The sequence below is a fragment of the Hevea brasiliensis genome, unplaced genomic scaffold, assembly GCF_030052815.1.
Source record: "Hevea brasiliensis isolate MT/VB/25A 57/8 unplaced genomic scaffold, ASM3005281v1 Scaf68, whole genome shotgun sequence".
In the NCBI taxonomy this organism is placed as follows: domain Eukaryota; kingdom Viridiplantae; phylum Streptophyta; class Magnoliopsida; order Malpighiales; family Euphorbiaceae; genus Hevea; species Hevea brasiliensis.
In genome coordinates, this window is record NW_026615228.1 from 122,251 (window position 1) to 142,484 (window position 20,234).

The 20,234-nt window shown below is 28.3% G+C and overlaps 1 protein-coding gene and 1 long non-coding RNA gene across 2 annotated transcripts; both read left to right on the forward strand.

Moving 5' to 3' along the window:
- Positions 1-1,327: 1,327 nt before the first annotated feature.
- Positions 1,328-1,620, forward strand: LOC131177633 (uncharacterized). The gene is made up of 2 exons (XR_009147011.1): positions 1,328-1,415; positions 1,492-1,620. It is a non-coding gene; the product is annotated as an uncharacterized LOC131177633 (long non-coding RNA).
- Positions 1,621-4,671: 3,051 nt separating this feature from the next.
- LOC110652399 (disease resistance protein RPV1) lies at positions 4,672-9,012 on the forward strand. The gene is given in 6 exon segments (XM_021807982.2): positions 4,672-5,293; positions 5,410-5,950; positions 5,952-6,509; positions 6,608-6,907; positions 6,996-7,856; positions 8,099-9,012. Coding segments are annotated over 6 exon segments (3,573 nt in total). The 5' UTR covers positions 4,672-4,781; the 3' UTR covers positions 8,900-9,012.
- Positions 9,013-20,234: the final 11,222 nt, after the last annotated feature.

The window sequence follows — 20,234 nt, forward strand, 5'->3', positions numbered from 1 at the left end:
TTAGATAGTTGTAGAGATTGTATGTAAAATAAATATTTACTCTCTGAGTCAAATGCTCACTGCTCACTATTTTTCCAAAGTTCTGGAGAGCTTTTTCTATGTGTTTAACCTGCTTTCATTCTTCGCAGGTCTACTGCTATTAATTTTATGTTTTGTGCTGTTAAATATAAATCCTAGTCCTCCGCACATGTAAAAATATATTATTTAATTTGGGACTGTAATATTTATTAATATTTAGAATTGTAACTTATTAAATTTTATATATATGTAATTGGGTGGTTGAATACCTATGATGGATGAAGGAGCGGAGCTCCCATTGATTTTATTCTAGATTGTGGATGATTGATGGGTGAGCTGAGCTGAGCTTCCCAAATGTATTTTTATTGAGATTATAAGTCAGGAGAGTTAATAACTCTCCGTTGAATATTCCATTTTATAATCGGACTCTGTCCGATTGATTTCTTGAAATTGGGCTCAATATGAGCCTGCTGATAGGTTAGAGTTTAGTTAGGCTTACTACAGGCTTTGGAGACCTTATGTTGACCCAAGTCCTAGTGCCCGTCTGGCCCATAATTTGGATCGTGACACTAATTATAAATAAGTTAAATATCTATATTTTATTTTTATAACTTTTTATATAGACTATACTTTTTATCTCTCAAATATTTTAACAATGATTTCATAATAATAATAGAAAATATAACAATATAATAAAAATATTTATTAAAAATATAAAATAATTTAAGATTTATTAAATTATATAATAGTTGATTATAAAATTATAAATTAATAGTAAATTTTTTTTAAATTAATAATCATCATGGATCTTTTATTATTATTATTATTGTTATTGTCATATTTTAAATTATTTATTATTTTAAACTATTATTATTATTATTATTATTATTATTATTATTATTATCATTATTATAATAGATGGTGACATAAGGTAAATAATATTTTTATATAAATGAATTTATAAAAAAATTAATATAAATAATTTTTAAATATTATATTTAATCACAAAAAAATTTAATTTTTAAAAATTAAAATTTTTTAAAAATAATAATTTAAATTATAAATATTAATGTAATATTTATAAAAAATAATAATAATTAAAAAATAAATATAAAAAATAAAATAATAATTAATATAAAAAAAAGGTTATTAATAAAAAATGATATGGAACAAATTGTTTAAATAAAATGCCATGTGACAATAATACCTTGTGTGTGTGAGTGTGTGTGTGTGTGTGTGTATATATATATATATATATATATATGTATATATATATATATAAGAAAACTTGTCAACGATTTGAACTTAATTGATGTGAACTTGAGTGGCAAGCGTTTCACCTCGAGAAATTCAGTTGCTATGAGTAGAACTGATCGTGCTCTTGTCTCTGTTCATTGGTAATCCTCTTTTCCTAATCTCACGCTTATGGGTCTATTGATCACAATCCGATTCTCTCAACATCTGATTTGACAGATTGGGGACCAAAACCTCTGCGCTTCTTGGATGCTTGTTGGTCTTGGCCAGGCTTCTCTGACATTATCAAACACACTTTGGTCTATTGTATTTGGAATCTATTTTGTATTTTATTTGTTTGTTCTGTCTCGTTTCATTTTTATGTTTTGTTAACATATCATGCCTGGATTGAAAATTTGTTAAGTTTTTCCTGATTTTTATTATTAATGAAATTCCTTTGCCTATTTAAAAAAAAAAAAAAAAACCATATTGGTCCGAATAGTCTCGACCTTGTGGGCCTCACCCCAATCGAATAATTATTCCCTAAGACTTGCAGGGGAATTTGTGCTACTGATGCTTAAGGATCTGTGTAAGGTAACTCCTAGAGGCATTGGTCTTTGGCTGGAACTAATTGGCCTCTTAGGCTAGGTAAACTTCTTCTCTTCTTAATCCAGAACCCATTTTCTCCATTAAGCATTGACCCAAAGCCTCTGATAAGAGGAGATCTAACGTGTGTTTGGATCAGGTAACTTTAGTTCTATTATTGTTGTTGCAGAAGATAGTGATAAGAATGGGAATGTTTTGAATTCAATAGAGTTATATTATTGTTCAACAGGCAAATGAAAAATGTATGTTGATTTGTGTGTGCTTTTCTCTTGTTTGATGAAATGCCTGAGAGAAATATTATTACTGGATTGGAAATTTTTTGAATGATGAGAGTTGCGCAAAGAGGGTGATATTTTTTTAAGGAATTTTTCAACTTAATCAAGGGTAATATGGTCATTTCATAATTCATTAACAGCATTTTTAGACGGAAGGACCTCATTTTTTATGATTTGAAGACTCAGGGAAAAGGCTTTGGAGTTCTAAAAATAAAAGGACAAATGTAAATTTGAAGTCAAATAACAAAATTGGTCAAAGATGCAGGCGCAGATCTGTAAATTTGTTACGTCGTTGGAGTTGGCCCTGAATTTATGAGGCAGGTACTCCTCTGTTAAAGACATGTCCTGCATTGCAAATTGGGCTCCAAACGCTTTTACCCTAAACCACAATGCCAAACAAGTCCAGAGAAAATGAGAGAAGCAAGGTGGGGATAGCTTCAGCTTTCAGCCATAAAGTAAGTAAAGAGATAAGCTGAAAAAGAAATCACCAGTGAGTGGCATAAATAATTGAGTTTGTCAGGTCTGTGTGGGTGAAATTTGAGTAAAATGAATTAAGGAAAAAGAAAATTAATGTATTTAGATGTATATTTTTTTAAAAAAATATTGAAACAAGATGTATTTATACTTAATTAATGAAAAATTAATAAATTATAATTTTAAGTAGGTTGATCTACTTATAATTTTATAGAATGTGATATTATAAATTAATTGGGTGCATATATATCTGAATGTAAGGTAAATCTTTATCGAGAAATAGTAAGGAGGGTTATAATAAAAATAATATCATATTTGAAAAGGGGTGAATTAATGAAAAGATAAGGAGAGATAATGCATATTCTTAATATTTAAAAAAAGGTAAAAAATGGTAAATAATCATTAGAAGTACAAAAATATCATTTCTTATTAGATAAAAATTTATTCTTTAGAATGGATTATTTAGAAAAAAAATTAATAATTGAAGCATAATAATCGTAGCAAACTATTGAAAGAATAAATGATTTAATAACTGAAATTAAATAAAAAAGTAAAACTAAACTTGTTTTTATGAGAATTCGAAATCCATGATAGAGACCGGAGGGATCAGGTACAACCACTTAAGAGATAAGACATTTATTTGTATTGGTAAATTAGATTTATTTTTAATAAAAAATTAAGGACACAATAGAAAAATAAAAAATAAAGCAATTTTCAGCTTTCACCTCCTTCTGCTTACGCTCCAATTTGAGGCATAAGAAAAATTGGAATTTGAGGGGTAAGAGAGGGTAAACCTTACCCTTACTTATCTTTACCTTTCACTGACTCACCTCTTACCAAAAATAGGTATAATAGTTATTTATCTCTCTTTACCCTTATTTACTGTTCCCTCACCCATTCAAATACAGCGTAAGTGTTTAACCCTTCCTCCCAATTAAAATTAGTTTCTAATTACTCATCAAGAGCAAAAATAACAAATTTGACTGTGTATATGAAGAAGATAAATTTATTAATTTTGTCTGTCTCATGCACATTATAATCCTTCCTTCTCTCACAAAAGAACCAATCATTGTCTTTTTGGCTTTGGATGTTAATCAATTATAAGTTTACTCAAATTATATTTTGTAAATGCTTTGGTGTCTCTCATAAAATGGGGTGAATTTTTATTTTAAAATTTACATATATTATGTTAAATATATTATCTTCAAAATAATGAAAAATATATTATATTAAGAAATAGTTTTGCTCTTTTTATTTAGGAGTCAGTGGAGAGGCACTTAAATTTAGGTACAGTCGAAGATCAGTTAGCTTTTTAATCAAATTGAAATTAAATTAATTTATATTGAACTAAAATTAAACTGACATTGGTTAAAATCATGGTATATTTGAACCGTAATGGAATCGGCCAGTTTGATTTTATATTAAAATCAATTTTTATTTTAAAAATTAAAAATTGAAAAAAATCTTAATTATTAGATTTGATCAAAATCAGATCAAATTAGATTGAATTGAAATCAAGATTAAAATCTAAATCAGAATTGGCATCGCGAAGATTTTGATTCGTAATCTAAACAGTTTTAATTCATTGCTAGAAGTCGATTCAAGCTCATACCCTCAATGAATTAAAACCATTGATTACAAATCAAAACTTGCCCATGTGATAAAATATATTTAAAATTATGAAGTTAAAATAATTTTGTATGTATTTTTATTAATTTGTAGTTAAATATTAGGGATAAGATTACATTAATCAAATTAATAAATATTATAATATAATAAAATTTTAATTTATTAATATTACTTAATATTAACCAAACCCATTATTTTCCTCGCAAATAAAATTCTCAAAATTTAACAAAAGAAGATTGCATTTTATATAATTATGGAAACAAATTATTTTACACTGTGAGTGAAATTACATGGAAGTTTCCACAGAACAGTTGGAAATTATGAAATTATGAAATTATTATTATTATTATTATTATTATTCCAATTGAAATTCAAGTCTTCAGTCTTCACCATCGGACAAGGGCCACATACACAGGCACATTTTGCACTCAATTTTTATGCCACCGAACTAATCAAAAGTCTTCGTCTTCGCTTCTCCATGACCGTAACTCAAGTTTTTCATTAGAAAAGAGTCGGAGCCATTCTCTTGTTATCAGTTAACAGATTATGGCTTCTTCTTCTTCTTCTTCCTCTTCTTCTTCCTCTTCTTCTTCAATCAATCCTCAATGGAAGAAGCATGATGTGTTTATAAGTTTTAGAGGTGCAGACATCCGTGATGGTTTTCTCAGTCATCTGTACGAAGCTTTGCATCGAAAACAAATCTTCACCTTCAAGGATGAAAACCTTGACAGAGGAGAAGAGATCTCACCAGCCCTCTTGAAAACAATTGAAAACTCACTGCTTTCCTTAGTCATTTTCTCAGAAAACTATGCCTTTTCTCCATGGTGTTTGGATGAGCTTGTGAAGATTCTTGAATGCCAGGAAACAACAGGACAAATAGTATTACCAGTTTTTTACGGAGTAGATCCCTCAGACGTTCAAGACTTGACAGGAAGATTTGGTAATGCCCTTGCTCAACATAAAGAAAAATTCAAAGACTGTTTAGAAAAGGTGGAGAGTTGGAGCCGTGCTTTGAAGGGAACGGCCAACATTTCAGGGTGGGATTCAAGAATTATTAAGTAAGACACTTATTTTCAATGTCCTTTTTTACTTATATCACTGATTTTTCTGTTGTCACTTTATTTCTTTGTGCTTCATTGTGAATTACTATTGTTTGGTCTTTATTTGTGATCAGGCCTGAATCTAAACTAATTGACGAAATTGTCAATGATGTTCGCAAGAAAATAAATCACTCGTTTCTAAGTGTTTACGATAATGATGGCCTTTTTGGAATCGATTCTCGTGTGAAGGAAGTTGAATCATTGTTATGTCTTGAATCTGAAGATGTGCGTATGGTAGGAATTTGGGGAATGCCTGGCATAGGTAAGACAACTATTGCAGACAAAGTATTTAATAAAATTGCGAACAAATTTCAGAGTCAATGCTTTATTGCAAATGTCCGAGAAGAGTTAGAAAAGCGCACTCCAGTTCAGTTACGACATGAAATCCTTGGCAAATTGTTAGGAGGAGAAAATCTTGATGTAGGCACACCATGTACATTGCGTCATTCAACTAAAAGAAGACTTCAAAATACAAAAGCTCTTATTGTTCTTGATGATGTGTATGGTTACTTACACCTAAAAGAGTTAGTAGAAGGGTGGAATTTGTGTGGTCCAGGAAGTAGAATCATTGTAACAAGCAAAGATAAGCAAGTGCTGGAAATTGTGGGCTGAGAAATATATTTATAAGGTTGAGAAATTAAATGATTGTGAATCTCTTCAACTCTTTAGCTTGCATGCCTTCAAACAAACTCAACCCACAAATGGATACATGAGGCAGCTATCAGAAAGAGTGATAAGTTATACTCAAGGAGTTCCATTAGCCCTCAAGGTTTTAGGTTGCAGCCTTTATGGTAAGGGTGTGAAAGAATGGGAAAGTGAGTTGAAAAAACTTGACACTATTCCCAATAAGGAAATTCAGGGCATTCTGAGAAGAAGTTATGATGGACTAGAAGATAATGAAAAGAGTATATTTCTGGATATTGCATGTTTTTTTAAAGGGGAAAATAAAGATCGAGTAAAAGATATATTAGATTGCTGCGGTTTTTTTGCAGAAAGTGGAATACGTAGTCTGCTTGATAAGTCTCTGGTAACTATTTCCAAAGAGAAATTAGGGATGCATGACCTGCTACAACAAATGGGTAAGGATATTGTTTGCAAGGAAAATAAAAATCCTAGAAAGCGTAGCAGGTTGTGGAATGCCGAGGATATATATTACATACTGAAAACAGACAAAGTAAGAAAATGCATTGATTTTTTTCTTTTTTTTTTTAAATAAGAAATGTAGTTTTGCATGTTTTATGCTCATTTTCTTTGCTTAATTTTCTTTATCAGGGGGCTGAAAGTGTTGAAGCCATATCACTGGATTTGTCCAAAATTAGAAACATAGAACTATGTCCTTCTGCCTTTGAGAAATTTTATAAGCTTAGATTGCTCAAATTTTACAATCCTGGCTCTAAGGAAATGAAGTTACATCTTCCTAAAGGCCTGAATTTTCTTCCAAATGAGCTGAGGTTTCTCTACTGGGATCAATACCCTTTGAAATCATTGCCATCGACATTTTGCCCTGAGAATCTTGTTGAATTGCACATGCATAGTAGCCAACTCGAACAACTTTGGAACGAAGATGCTCCGGTATGCTTGAGCATGATTCCTTATGAAATTATCTGTTGAAACTTGAGTATATTGAAACTTATTCTTAACCTTTTCTTTGTCATTGCAGTGTCTTAAAAACTTGAAATTTGTGGACCTCAGCAACTCGAAACAATTGATCAGAATTCCAGACATGTCGCAATTCCCAGAACTTGAGGTTATAATTTTGAGAGGCTGTATGAGTTTGGTTGATTTTTCTTGGTCTTCTAAGTACCAAAGCAAGATTACAGATCTACATTTTGGAAAATGCTCAAAGATAGTAAGTCTTCCAAACAGTATGTGCAATCCGAAATTTCTAAAGCAGCTAGACTTCACAGATTGTGTGAATCTCCATGGATTGCCAGAGAACTTGGGGGACCTGGAATCTCTTGAATACCTGATAGCCACTAGAAGTGGTATAAAAAGACTACCATCTTCTATCAATCAGTTGAAGAAATTGTACTTCTTGATCTGTGATGGATGTGAAGGTTTGATATTGCCTCATTTCACCGGTTTGGCCAGTCTTTTTCATCTTTCTTTTGACGTTTGTGGTATATCAGAAATTCCCGGTAATCTTGGTTCTTTAAGGTCATTGGCACATTTATATTTACGTGGAAATAATTTCAGAAGCATACCTACAAGCATCAAGCAATGTTCTAAGTTGACAACACTTGTTTTAAGTGATTGCAAGAGGCTTCAATTTTTGCCAGAGCTTCCATCAGCTCTACAATGGTTAGATGCAATAAACTGCATATCTCTGGAATTTATATCGAGATCATTCAAACAAGGATATATGAATTCCTGGTTTTTGATGGATCTTAGCAAATGCATTAAATTGGATCAGAGTGCATGCAGTCAATTGATGGAATGTCTACTGCTGAAACTTCAAAGCATTGGACAACCAGAGGAACAGTATCTGTTCAATGAGCATTATCAATATCCGGGCAAAAAGGTTTATCCCTTTCCCTGTAGTGGTATACAAGTGCACTATTTGATTTAGATTATGAATCCAAAAATAATATCAAATTAATTTTATGAGTTTAGTTTGATTTACCTTTAAATTATTTGGTTTGATTTGAAAATTAAAAAGTAAAAAACTTTTGGTTTATAATTTATTTTATTCCGTTTTAAGACATGAGAACCAGATTGTTAATATATATATATATATATATATATATAATTTTTTTTTAACAGGCTGATGCAACGCTGCATGATTGCCTAGAATGTTTATGCATCCCGGGAAGTGAATTGCCAGAATGGATGATGTACAAAAATGATAGTGGATCTTCATTGTCATTCTCTCTCACAACATCTGATCCTCATTCCCATTCTCCTGACTTCATTAAGATTGCTTTTGGTGTTCTAGTTGCACCCAAAGCTAATCATTCTCGTAATTTCATCGAGACTGGTATTTCTATTTCATGCAGATGCAACTTCATAACTGACTCTGGAGATAGCCTCGAAATGCATTCTTTTTGCAGACTGATCAAAAGACATCACATTTCTCTTTGGTATTCCAACATTCATTTACATTCTAGGAAATTTCGTATCAGGGAGGCTTCATTTCAATTCTCGATCAATTACTCATTCAACAGATTACACTTGAGTGAAGCCCATAAGTGTAAAGTCTACAAGTGTGGAGTCCATCTTATATTTGATCATAACTTGGACGATGATGATAATGGAAAAAGATGGTCAGAGATGGTATTTCATGATAGGACCATGTCGGAGGGATTGTTCTTTACTCCTATTGTTGAGTATGAACATGACGAACAATATCCCCTTCAAGGATTGAAAGAGAAGCAAGAGTTTAAATGTTTCGATTTAAATTTCTCACTATCTTTTTTGTTCACATTAGTTATATGCCTGGCTACTGCTTCAGATCAAACCAAAGCCCAACCGACCCTGATGGTCTTTACTTTGATGCTCATACATGTGTGCTTGAAGTTGCTTTCCTTCAACTCTTCTCTATCTCTTCACGGAATTTACAGCTAATTACTTGGTATTGTAGAAATTCTATTTTTGTTAATTAATGTCATTATTAATTAACAAAAATTTTATTTATAAGTTGAGAGGTGCATTTATAAATTACAACACTATTAAGCTAAGTATGCCATTGTTAGAAGTATTTTATTTATTTTATTGGTTGTAGAGCAGAGATTTTCCAATTGTTGAACATCCTATGGTACTAGAGAATAAGAAAAGCTTTTCCAATTCAATTGCAGTATTATACCTGTATAACTGAGGAGAAAAAAATTTTATAATGAAAAGCTTGTTCAAGTTATTGAGATTGTATGAAGATTTATAAATTTTGGAGGGCCCATGCTTACACTTTTCAGAAAAAAAAATTATGTAAAATATGTGGATGAAAACGTAATTTTCAAAATTTGGGAAGTTGAACTTGAAAAATGGCTTATAAAAGTATAAGCCATTTGACATATATTTATTAGCCAAATTTAAGTGGTAATTTTTTTTTAATTTTTCACAGTTATGGCAATTTTTTTATTTTTTTTCCCGTATAATTTGAACTTCATTTTAAATGTTAATTATTTCTATAGCCCAAAATAAAAATTGAAGAAATTAAATTGTTAAAATTGTGCTGAACAAATTTAATTTTGAGATATAAAAATTATTAATCTTGGTATAGTGTGCCAGTAATTAGCCGAATTCTCACGCTATGCGTGAAAAATTATTAAAATTATATTATTAAATTATTTAATAAATATTTTAATAATATAATAATTTTTATCTTATATTTTAATGAATATATATATATATATATATATATATTTATTTATTTATAATTTAATGAATAAATATTATTAAAATTAAATATAAAACAGAATCAGACATAAAAAAAATATAGATATTTTCGTTAAATAGGACATATGGTACTTTTGTTCAGTCTTTTTATTGTATCTCCTCCATACTTTGAATAGTTAAAATAACTTTTACTTCCTAATTTTTCTTTTTCCACATATTTTATATTTTGTCTTTTATTTAATTATTTTTTATTCTTGTTAATACACTTACTTTGATATTAACAAAAATTGTATCCTTTTCCTTTTACACATTGCATTACAATTTATTCAGGGCTGTAAAATTTTGAGATGATTTCATAAATTTATATCAAACAATTTTTAATAGAAAGTATTCACAATAACTTCCAATAAATGAATCTCAATCATATGATAATCATTTATAAGCACTTATAAATAGTGCATAGATTGCAAATTCTTTTTGTAAGAGCAAAGCAACACTATAAATAATGCAATAATTAAAATTTTAAAAATAAAAAAATAGTAATATGCAATGAATTTTAAATATTTAATGATATGATTAATATGATTGGATTTCTAAAGTCATAAATCATTATAAATAATTATTGATCTTTAAACTTAAAAAATCTTAATTTATTTAATCAAAATATAGAAAAAAATAACAAAATTCCTAAAAAATAAAATAATACAACAATTTATAAAATTTTGAATATTAAAAATCACAAGATAGAAAAATGGTAATATACAACGAAATTTCAAATTAAATATAATTAAATATGATTAGATTTCCAAACTTAATTAATTATAAATAAATATTATTTTTTAAACTTAAAAAGAAATCTTTGATCCCATTAAAAAAACTCAATTTAAAAAAAAAAAAAATACCAAACAAAGAGAAAGTCAAATTTTAAACTTTATATTTGTCTTAGCTATATATATATATATATATATATATATATATATATATATATATATATATATATATATATATATATATATATATTACTTTTTCATTAACATAGTAAATTAATTCCTTGACTTTTTCTTAATTGTATTAATAAGAATAAGAAAGAAAAAATATTTAAAAGGTAAAAAAAAAATAAAAAAAAATAAAAATTCTGTAAAAAAAAAAGTTGCCTAAAGGGAGAGACTCTTATAAATATACTAGATTTTTTCATAAAAAAAAATCAAAATCATGTAAAAAAAAAAAGTAAATAAAAAAATTGTTTGCATGAATGGAATAGCCACAAAGCCATTGAATTGGACAAATGCGAGTGTAGTCACAACAAAACTTGCACTAAATTATAGAAACCAAGTTGAAAGAGGACAATAAGATGCTAGTTATTGCAAAGGAATTGCATAGGAAAGAATTTAAGGGGAAGTGGGATAAGATAAGTGAAATAAGTATAAAAATGGTTGTCCATGCAGCAAATCATTATAAATAGTGACCTTTTATTTATTTTGATTACTTGAATGGAGACTTTTTATTTATTTATTTTTATTACATTAATTGGATCTTTTTAATTTTTTCACTCTATCTCAACTGCAGTAACAATTTGTAAAAATTCTATCTTAAATGCATCATAAAAATATATAATATGTTTTATATTTTTAATGGTATCCCTATAAATTAATTTACTTGTGCATTTAATTTTGAAGCATATTTATAAATAATATATACAAACCCATGCAATACATGGTCATATGATATTATATATAAATGGCAAATTTAGGAATTCAAATTATTAAAAAAAATCATATGACATTATTTCATTATATGCAAGAATTAAAATTTCAAATATTAAAAACCATAAAATAAAAATATAATAATATAAGATTAATATAGTTATATTTCTAATATCATAATTAATAATTATATAAAAATATTACCTTTCAAATTTATAAAAAATAATTTGAGTCTAATCTTAATTTGCGCATCATATTATAAATCCTACGTAAAAAAAAATTAAGTGTAGAACTTATCAGAACATGTAATAACACATTTTATAAGGATATACCTTCCTTTTTAAGTAACAAATTCCTCTTTAAAATAAGTGTAACACTTGTTGGAATCTCTTTAACCTTTCAATAAATTAAAAAAAAAAAAAAAACCCTAACTATTGAACTCCTCAGTGTTTCGGTAAGTTAAAAAAAAAAAAAAAACTATCGAACTCCCCTCTATTTAGTAAAAAAAAAAATATTTATATATAATAATTATATAAAAATATTAATTTTTAATTAAAACATATTAATTGATCAAATTAAAATATAAAAATATATAAAAAAATTTTAAAAAAAAGTAAATAAGAACACTAAATAAAGAGAGAGTTACATTCTTTTTACTTTAACTTTAATATAGAATATAGAGATATAGAATATATAGATATAGATAGATTTATTATTTATTTATATAGATATATAGATATTAATTAATATTAATAATATTAAAATTAATAAATAAAAAGTCATATATAATGAATATAATAATTAATATAGTTATATTTTCAATGTCATAAATAATTATATATATAAATATTAATTTTTAAGTTTAAAAAATCTTAATTGATCTAATCAAAATGAAAAAAAATAAAAAATAAAAAGAAAAAATCAAAATTTTAAAAATATTTATTTATTATTTATTTATTTATTTTATATGGATATAAATGTAAAGATAGATAAATACTAATTAGCATTGATATTACAAATTACAAAATAACAAAATTTGTCATATGTACAATGAATGATGAATATAATAATTAGTATGGTTATATTTTCAATTTCAGAATTAATTATATATATATAACTCAACTAAACCTTTATCCCAAAAATTTGGAGTCGGCTATATAGATTCTCTTTCTCCACTCTAAATGATTTTGGGTTAAATCCTAAAAAATATGTAATACTTCTAGGTCATGTTGTACTACTCTCCTCCAAGTCAGTTTAGGCCTACTCCTTCTTTTCTTTCTATCGTCTAACCTAATGTGTTCTACTTATCTAACTTGAGCTTCCGTATGTCTACGCTTCACATGACCAAACCATCTCAATCTCCCTTCTCTCAACTTATACTCAATTGGCATCACTCCTACATTTTCTCTAATACTCTCATTATGAACTTTATCTAGTTTAGTATGGCCACTCATCTACTTTAACATTCACTAAACACCAATCTTACCTCAAAATAATTTTATTTCTATCAAAATAATTTATTCGACTTAATCAAATCTTTAATACCAAATTTGGTAATTTGTACATTCAAATTTATATGTAATATTTCAATTATCAGATAATTTATAAATTTTAACCATATGTTCAAGACATCCAAATACAACATCAATAAAAATTTTAGCATTAAATTATCTCTACATCATGAGATATCAAAATATTTATTCAACCCATCAAATTCTGAATTTTTAGAAATGATTCTTACTTAGACAACTCATACAAAACAATTTGTATCTCACAAACCACAAGTCCAAAATTCACTAAATTTTAACACAAAATCTCCAACATCCTAAAGATTATCTTTAGCAAATTTCATAATTTTGTGAGCACTCTAACTATTTAATTTTCTCAAATTTCATCAGCCTAAATCTAGAATTCCAAAATTCAGATAGCATAGGTTCAAAAATTTTTATTTCTCCAAATCAACCGTTGAAAAGCTACCAAATTTTAACCATTAATTCTAGACATATAGGACTTAAATATATCCAAAAATGAATGGTGAACAATTACTAAACTCACCTGAACTAGTAAACATCTACTGCCTCTCTTTGCTTTCTATTTCTTGTATTTCAAACCATTCTCCCTCTCTTTCCCTTGCCAGCGTCCTTGCTTGCTGGAAAACATAAAAAATCGAGCTATTCTTTCTTCTCTTTCTTTCCTTAAAAATCGAGCCATTCTTTCTTCTCTTTCTTCCCTTCTTCTTCTCCTTTTTTTCTTTCTTCTTTCTTTCCTTTTGTTTCCCTTTTCTTTCTCTTTTCCAATTCTTCTTTCTATTCTTTTTTTTTTCTTAATTTGTTGCTAGAGATGCTATCACATGGCTTAATATACCAGCTGTCCCACTTTTTTAAACAAATTTCATTTTGGTCCTTCAATTCTTTAAACGTCTATTTTACACTCAAAACTTCACTTATAAATCCAATTTCCAAATTTAACTTTCTCCCCAAAACTTCTATAAATTAAATCTTCAATTACATAATAACATCTATTATTATTGTTTCAAAATTTGGGGTGTTACACCAACAATATCAATATGTTGCAGAGTAGATTTCCAAATACAATAGAAAATTTGAAATATGAAATAAAATAGGAAAAATTCGAAACAGGAAATAAAATATCAACATATTGCATAGTAAATGGCAAAAAATAAGAATCAAGATATCCTAACTACAATAGAAAATTCAAAACAGGAAATAAAATAGGAAATTGAGATTATCAAAAAGCCTGCCTCAATTTTAAATTTGATGCCCTAAATATACAGACTATGTAGCATAGAAATGAAAATGGAAATGGAAATGTGAACACGGAGAAATGTGAAAACGGATACGTGAAAATGACATTATCAAAAATATAGGACACAAAAATATAGGGAAACGCGTAAATATAAAAAATATAGGGGTATATTTATAAATATTGAATAAAATAGTACATAAATAAAATGAATATATGAAATTAATTTAAAACTAATAAACCTATTAAGTTGATAATTCAATTATGTTTTACTTATCATTGTTAGCATTTTCATTTTTTTTGTTAATATTAATAGTATTGTTGAATTTAGTTTGCTTAATTATTGAGAAAAAAAAATTAGAATGAGTATAGTATAAGTAGATAGGACAATTATTCTAGAACTTGTTATTTTATTATAATCTATTATATTTTATTAAGTTTTGAAAATAAAAAGAATAAGAAAAGAAATTAAAAAGGAAACAAACTGAGGACCAATAAAAAACAAAAAAAAGTACATGGCACCACCCTTCTCTTTCTCTCATGTCTTCCTCTCCTCGTCAACTCCCCTAACCATTATGAACATCACCGACAAGACTCAGACCACTTTACAATGCTGGTGAAGTAGTTGATCAATCTAGCAAGCTTAGACATGAGAGAAGATGAGATCAACGGTGGCATTGGGCAGCTTCACAATGGATTTTGATACTAGTCCGCAAGTGCATGGAATCACACAAGTAATACTTTGAAGAGTAAAGTATCGTTCCTATGAGGATTGCCTTGAATTAGCAAAATTTGTGTCAATTTTACTAATATCTAGAAAATCAAAATAAAATTAAATTTTAGTTAAAAATGAAATTAACTATAACTGAAAATTAACTAATAAGGGAAATGAAAACTTTGAGGATAAAATCAATTAAAAAGTTGTTAGGAATATTGATTTAACTTGATCCAATAGTTAATTACAATTGATTTTGTCTAATAATCACTTTTACAATCTTTGCAAAGGTAATGATAAAAAAATTATCTAATAATTCCTTTCTGGCATTATCAAACCTTCTAATTAACAGAGGTAATTCCTATTTCCCAATAAGAGCTATTGAATTAATTAAAGCATTAAGGCAAGATTATTGCAAATACCCCATAGATCCAACCTCAGTTCTCACTTTCAGTTGAAAATCATATGTTAGTTGCTATAAAGATCAAATTTATAATAGTGCTTCCTAGCTAAAATTATAAATAACAGACCAATTAAGTATCAATTATAATACCCAAAAGCATTAATATCAAAATAACAACCAATTGCAAGATAGAGAAAATTAAATCAAATTCTTGAAATTAAAATCAAGTTACGCTACAATAAATCCCTAGCTAATTAATATTTAGCCACTCATAATGTCAAATACCACAATAAAACTCAACAAATCAAAATCAATATTATTAAATAAAAATGGATTTCTCCCAAATTAAAGAAATTAAAAGGACAGAAAAGAAAATAAAACTCTGTAAGATGCAGATTGGTTCTTCCTCCTTCAAGCTCCCAAATCCCCTTTTCAAGACCCCTTGATCTCCAACAGAAAATATTGGGTTTTTTGAGTGTTTGGAACAGTGAAAAAAAAAAGAGTCTCCTCTTCTGCCAAATTGAAGAAAATCTCAACTAATCTCTCTCTTAGACTCTTCCACTAACTCTCATGAGTTGTCACTATCTTATTGGTTGAGAAAAGACCTTCAGAGAGCATCTCACAATTGGTGGTACTCTAGAGTAAATCCCATAGCTGGCCATGTGCATTCCACAATCCCACAGAGAGCCATGAGATATCTTACAGGTGGTAAGATATTTTGTCTGTATGAAACTTTCTCCATTTTTCACCATTTTTTCACCAATTCTTGCACAAAGTGAACAAACTTCAATTAGACAAAAGAAATTTACTTTTAACTTAATTAAACTATAAAATACAAATAAAAATTAATTAAAAAGACTAATATTTACAAATATTAATGAAAGTTTCTCTACAATTATCCTACATATTAGGTTTTACGAGGAGGATTAATAAACACCAATTATAAGCTAGAAGTTATCTCTAACTGTCGAAAATTCGTTTCCATATTTTGATTTTTCCGGACACGGCCCCAAAATGTGTCATGAGCTTGTCCTGCAGTTTCTGTCTCAAAAACATTTCCAAAATGGGGAAATGCCAATGATTGGAGTTTCCATGCTTTACAGTATACAAACAATACATCACAAATCAAGAACTACCATATCTAAATCAACATCGTAGATGTCATTATAATTAGACAACCATTGTCACACCTTATCCCTCTGTAAGGCATAACATAATCCCGTAGTGCACCTAATGAATTTCTGAACTTCGTCTACCGGTAACTCATTAAATATACTACAAGGAATTTTTTTAAAACAATTTTCGTTCATTTTCATTTTTTTTCAGATATTAAAAACCTTTATTTGAAGTCCAATCATAAATCAAATTTTTTGATATTTAAAATCACCGCAATTTTTATAAAAATTTCGGCAGAGTGTCGTCTGTATTTTGAGAAAATAGTTCTTCAAAACCTGAAAAGAAAAATACTCCCAATATATTTTCTCAACCACAACTCCATCATTCAATTTCATTTCACAAATCAGCACAAGCAACCCAATACACAGTTTGAATTAAATCAAACATTGAAACATCTCATTAAGGTAACAAAATTAATATTTACATTCATGGGAGTATTAAAAATTTAGTAGTACAAAACTTTATAAGTACTTAAAATCTCAAGATAATATTACAATAATTTGTATTTGATTACATTCCAAAAATAATACTACAAAAGAGTTGATGCAACTGCTCGAATAAAATTACATACATATAATTACATAATTATATCAAAATTTAATGTACAAGGGTATACCTATGATATACCCGAAAAAAGTCTCACTGTTTTCAAGTAATCTCACTTAGCTGTTTTAAATTTTCTTTCACCTGCGACAGCATGCAAAGCTATCGCTGAGTGGTGAACTCAGTGGTGTACAAACTAATAATTTAAAACTCAATACAAGTTATGCTTGATAAGTCATAACAGATAAAAATTTAAAATTTCTAAATTCTTCAAAATTCATGACATACAAAAATTAATATTTTCAACCATGCAAATTATTCAATTGAATAACATTTTGATCAAATAGTAACTATTTATCTACATTTCTTTTAAATCCATGAAACAACATAATATTTTTGAATCACTAACAAATTATTTATTTCGACCACAATTTATCAAACTATGCATAATTTAAAGGGCGTTGCCAATAATTCACACAGTTGGACCCATGACATAAAATTTCACGATCGATGCTGTGTTGTACACCACGACAAGGCAAACTCTCCCAATAACCGAGGCTAAAAGGGAGGAACAAAGACTAGCTAGTATATATGAGTACTCATCCAAACTCTTCCCCAACTGGCAAGCCAGAGAGGAAGAAACTCAATCCATCTAGTGGAGGAGATATCTCACTAGACAAGCTAATGTGAACACAAAACATATTGCCATGTCAACTGTGGTTTAAAATCACATTCAAAACAATTGCAATTCACAAAAGTGTTTATAAACCATTAACATATTTAATCATTATAATTTCATCCTCAAGGTTGGCAACACATCAAACTCAAAATTTACAATTCTCAAAACCATGCAATAAATCTTTAAATGCATAAGAAAATTTATATTTAATTTATACAATTTCATTCAACAAGTTAAAGTTCTCAACACAACAAAAATCATAAATCATACAATAACTTATTCAAATCAATTTGGAAGTGAAAAATAATAAAAGAGTTAGTTGTGCACAAACCTCTATTTAGGCTTGACTTAGTTCAATTCCTCCTCCTTACTTGGAGGCTTCTTTCCCACTGAAATACATAATTAAGGTGTTTCAATATCCATTCAATTTATTTTTAACTAATCAATTTAATAATTAAATTTTGTATACTTAATTTATCCCATAAAATTGAGTCCTTTGTACTTAGTATAATTGTGGTTACTATTCATTTGATCATTTAGTCAAAATATTGACTTTTTCATACTAATTAGATATGCTGATTCTAATACACCCACATACCACATTTTGAGTCATATTTTTATTGGCATTGATTGCCAAATTCAATTCAAAGCCTATTAGGGTTAAATCTCAAAATTTCAGTTTTGGGTTACTTGTTTGTACTGTTCCATTAGTCTGTCTATAGTGGGAATTTAGCCAACTTTCCTTCATCAAAGTTGTTCCTTAATATCTTAGCTTTAATTCCCTTTTTGAATCACTCCATTTGGAGTTTTGTAACTCAAGTTATGCCCATTTTTCTAAGGCTGGCCGGATTGATCTAAACCCAGAATTCTGGATACCATTTTGGTTCTGGCAGTTTTAAGCAACCAATTTTGGTTGACAATTTGACTTAGTTATGGGCAGAATTTGGATTGGTGTTCTTATTGAAAGTTGTAGTACTATGTCTCAGCTTTCCATTGGTATAAAATCCAGGTCATTTGGACCTTCCTACACCAAGTTATGACCATTAGAACAAGTATTGTTCATATGGTCAGTAATTGTGGTTACTATTCATTTGACTATTGGGTCAAAATATTGACTTTTTCATGCTAATTAGATATGATAATTCTAATTACATCCACATACCACATTTTGAGACATATTTTTGTTGGCATTGATTGCCAAATTCAATTCAAAGCCTATTAGGGTTAAATCTCAAAATTTCAATTTTGTGTTACTTGTTTGTACTGTTCCATTGGTTTGTCTACGGTGGGAATTCGATCAACTTTCCTTCATCAAAATTATTCCTTAATGTCTTAGCTTTAATTCCCTTTTTGAATCACTCCATTTAGAGTTTTGTAGCTCAAGTTATGCCTATTTTTCTAAGGCTGGCTGGATTGATCCAAACCCAGAATTCTGGGTACCATTTTGGTTCTGGCAGTTTTGAGCAATCATGGTTGACAATTTGACTTGGTTATGTGAAGAATTTGGGTTGGTGTTCTTTATGAAAGTTTTAGAACTATGTCTCAGCTTTCCATCGTTATAAAATTCAAGTCATTTGGACCTTCCTACACCAAGTTATGACTATTAGAACAAGTACTGTTCATATAGTTAGTTTTGTACAGGGGTAGTGTGCCCATTTCAGGTTTAACCTAATTGTTCACTAACTTAAAGTCATTTTTTTGGCAGAGTTTCTACATGAAAATTGTGACATTATATGTCTACTTTCATCTCTAATTGGCCTCACACCAATTGGAGTGGCAGAATTACAGTTTTTGGTTCCTGAAATGGACCTAGGTCTGGCTGTCCAGAATTAACTCTCACCAATCCAAATTTGATTTCAATTCTCATCATTCCAACACACTCCATTTGACCCCAATTGACCATTTCAAACTTCAATTAGGTCCAATTGCATCAAATCCCAAAATCTCTAATTCCCCCCCCCCCCCCCCCCAATTTCTCATGGTTCAAGAACCCTAATTTAGTTTGCCAAATTTATATCAATTCAATTACACCAATCATATATACAACCTCACACAATTTAGAATTCACCATTAATTAAATCAAAATACCCCAAATTTCTACCCCTTCATGGTTGACTGAATTCTATACTCTCCTCCTTCATACATGTATAATTCTCCATTTTTCATGTTATTTAATAAATATTTTAATAATATAATAGTTTTTATCTTATATTTTAATGAATATATATATATATATATATATATTTATAATTTAATGAATAAATATTATTAAAATTAAATAAAAAATAGAATCAGACATAAAAAAAATATAGATATTTTCGTTAGATAGGACATATGGTACTTTTGTTCAGTCTTTTTATTGTATCTCCTCCATACTTTGAATAGTTAAAATAACTTTTACTTCTTAATTTTTCTTTTTCCACATATTTTATATTTTGTCTTTTATTTAATTATTTTTTATTCTTGTTAATACACTTTGATATTAACAAAAATTGTATCCTTTTCCCTTTACACATTGCATTACAATATATTCAGGGCTGCAAAATTTTGAGATGATTTCATAAATTTATATCAAACAATTTTTA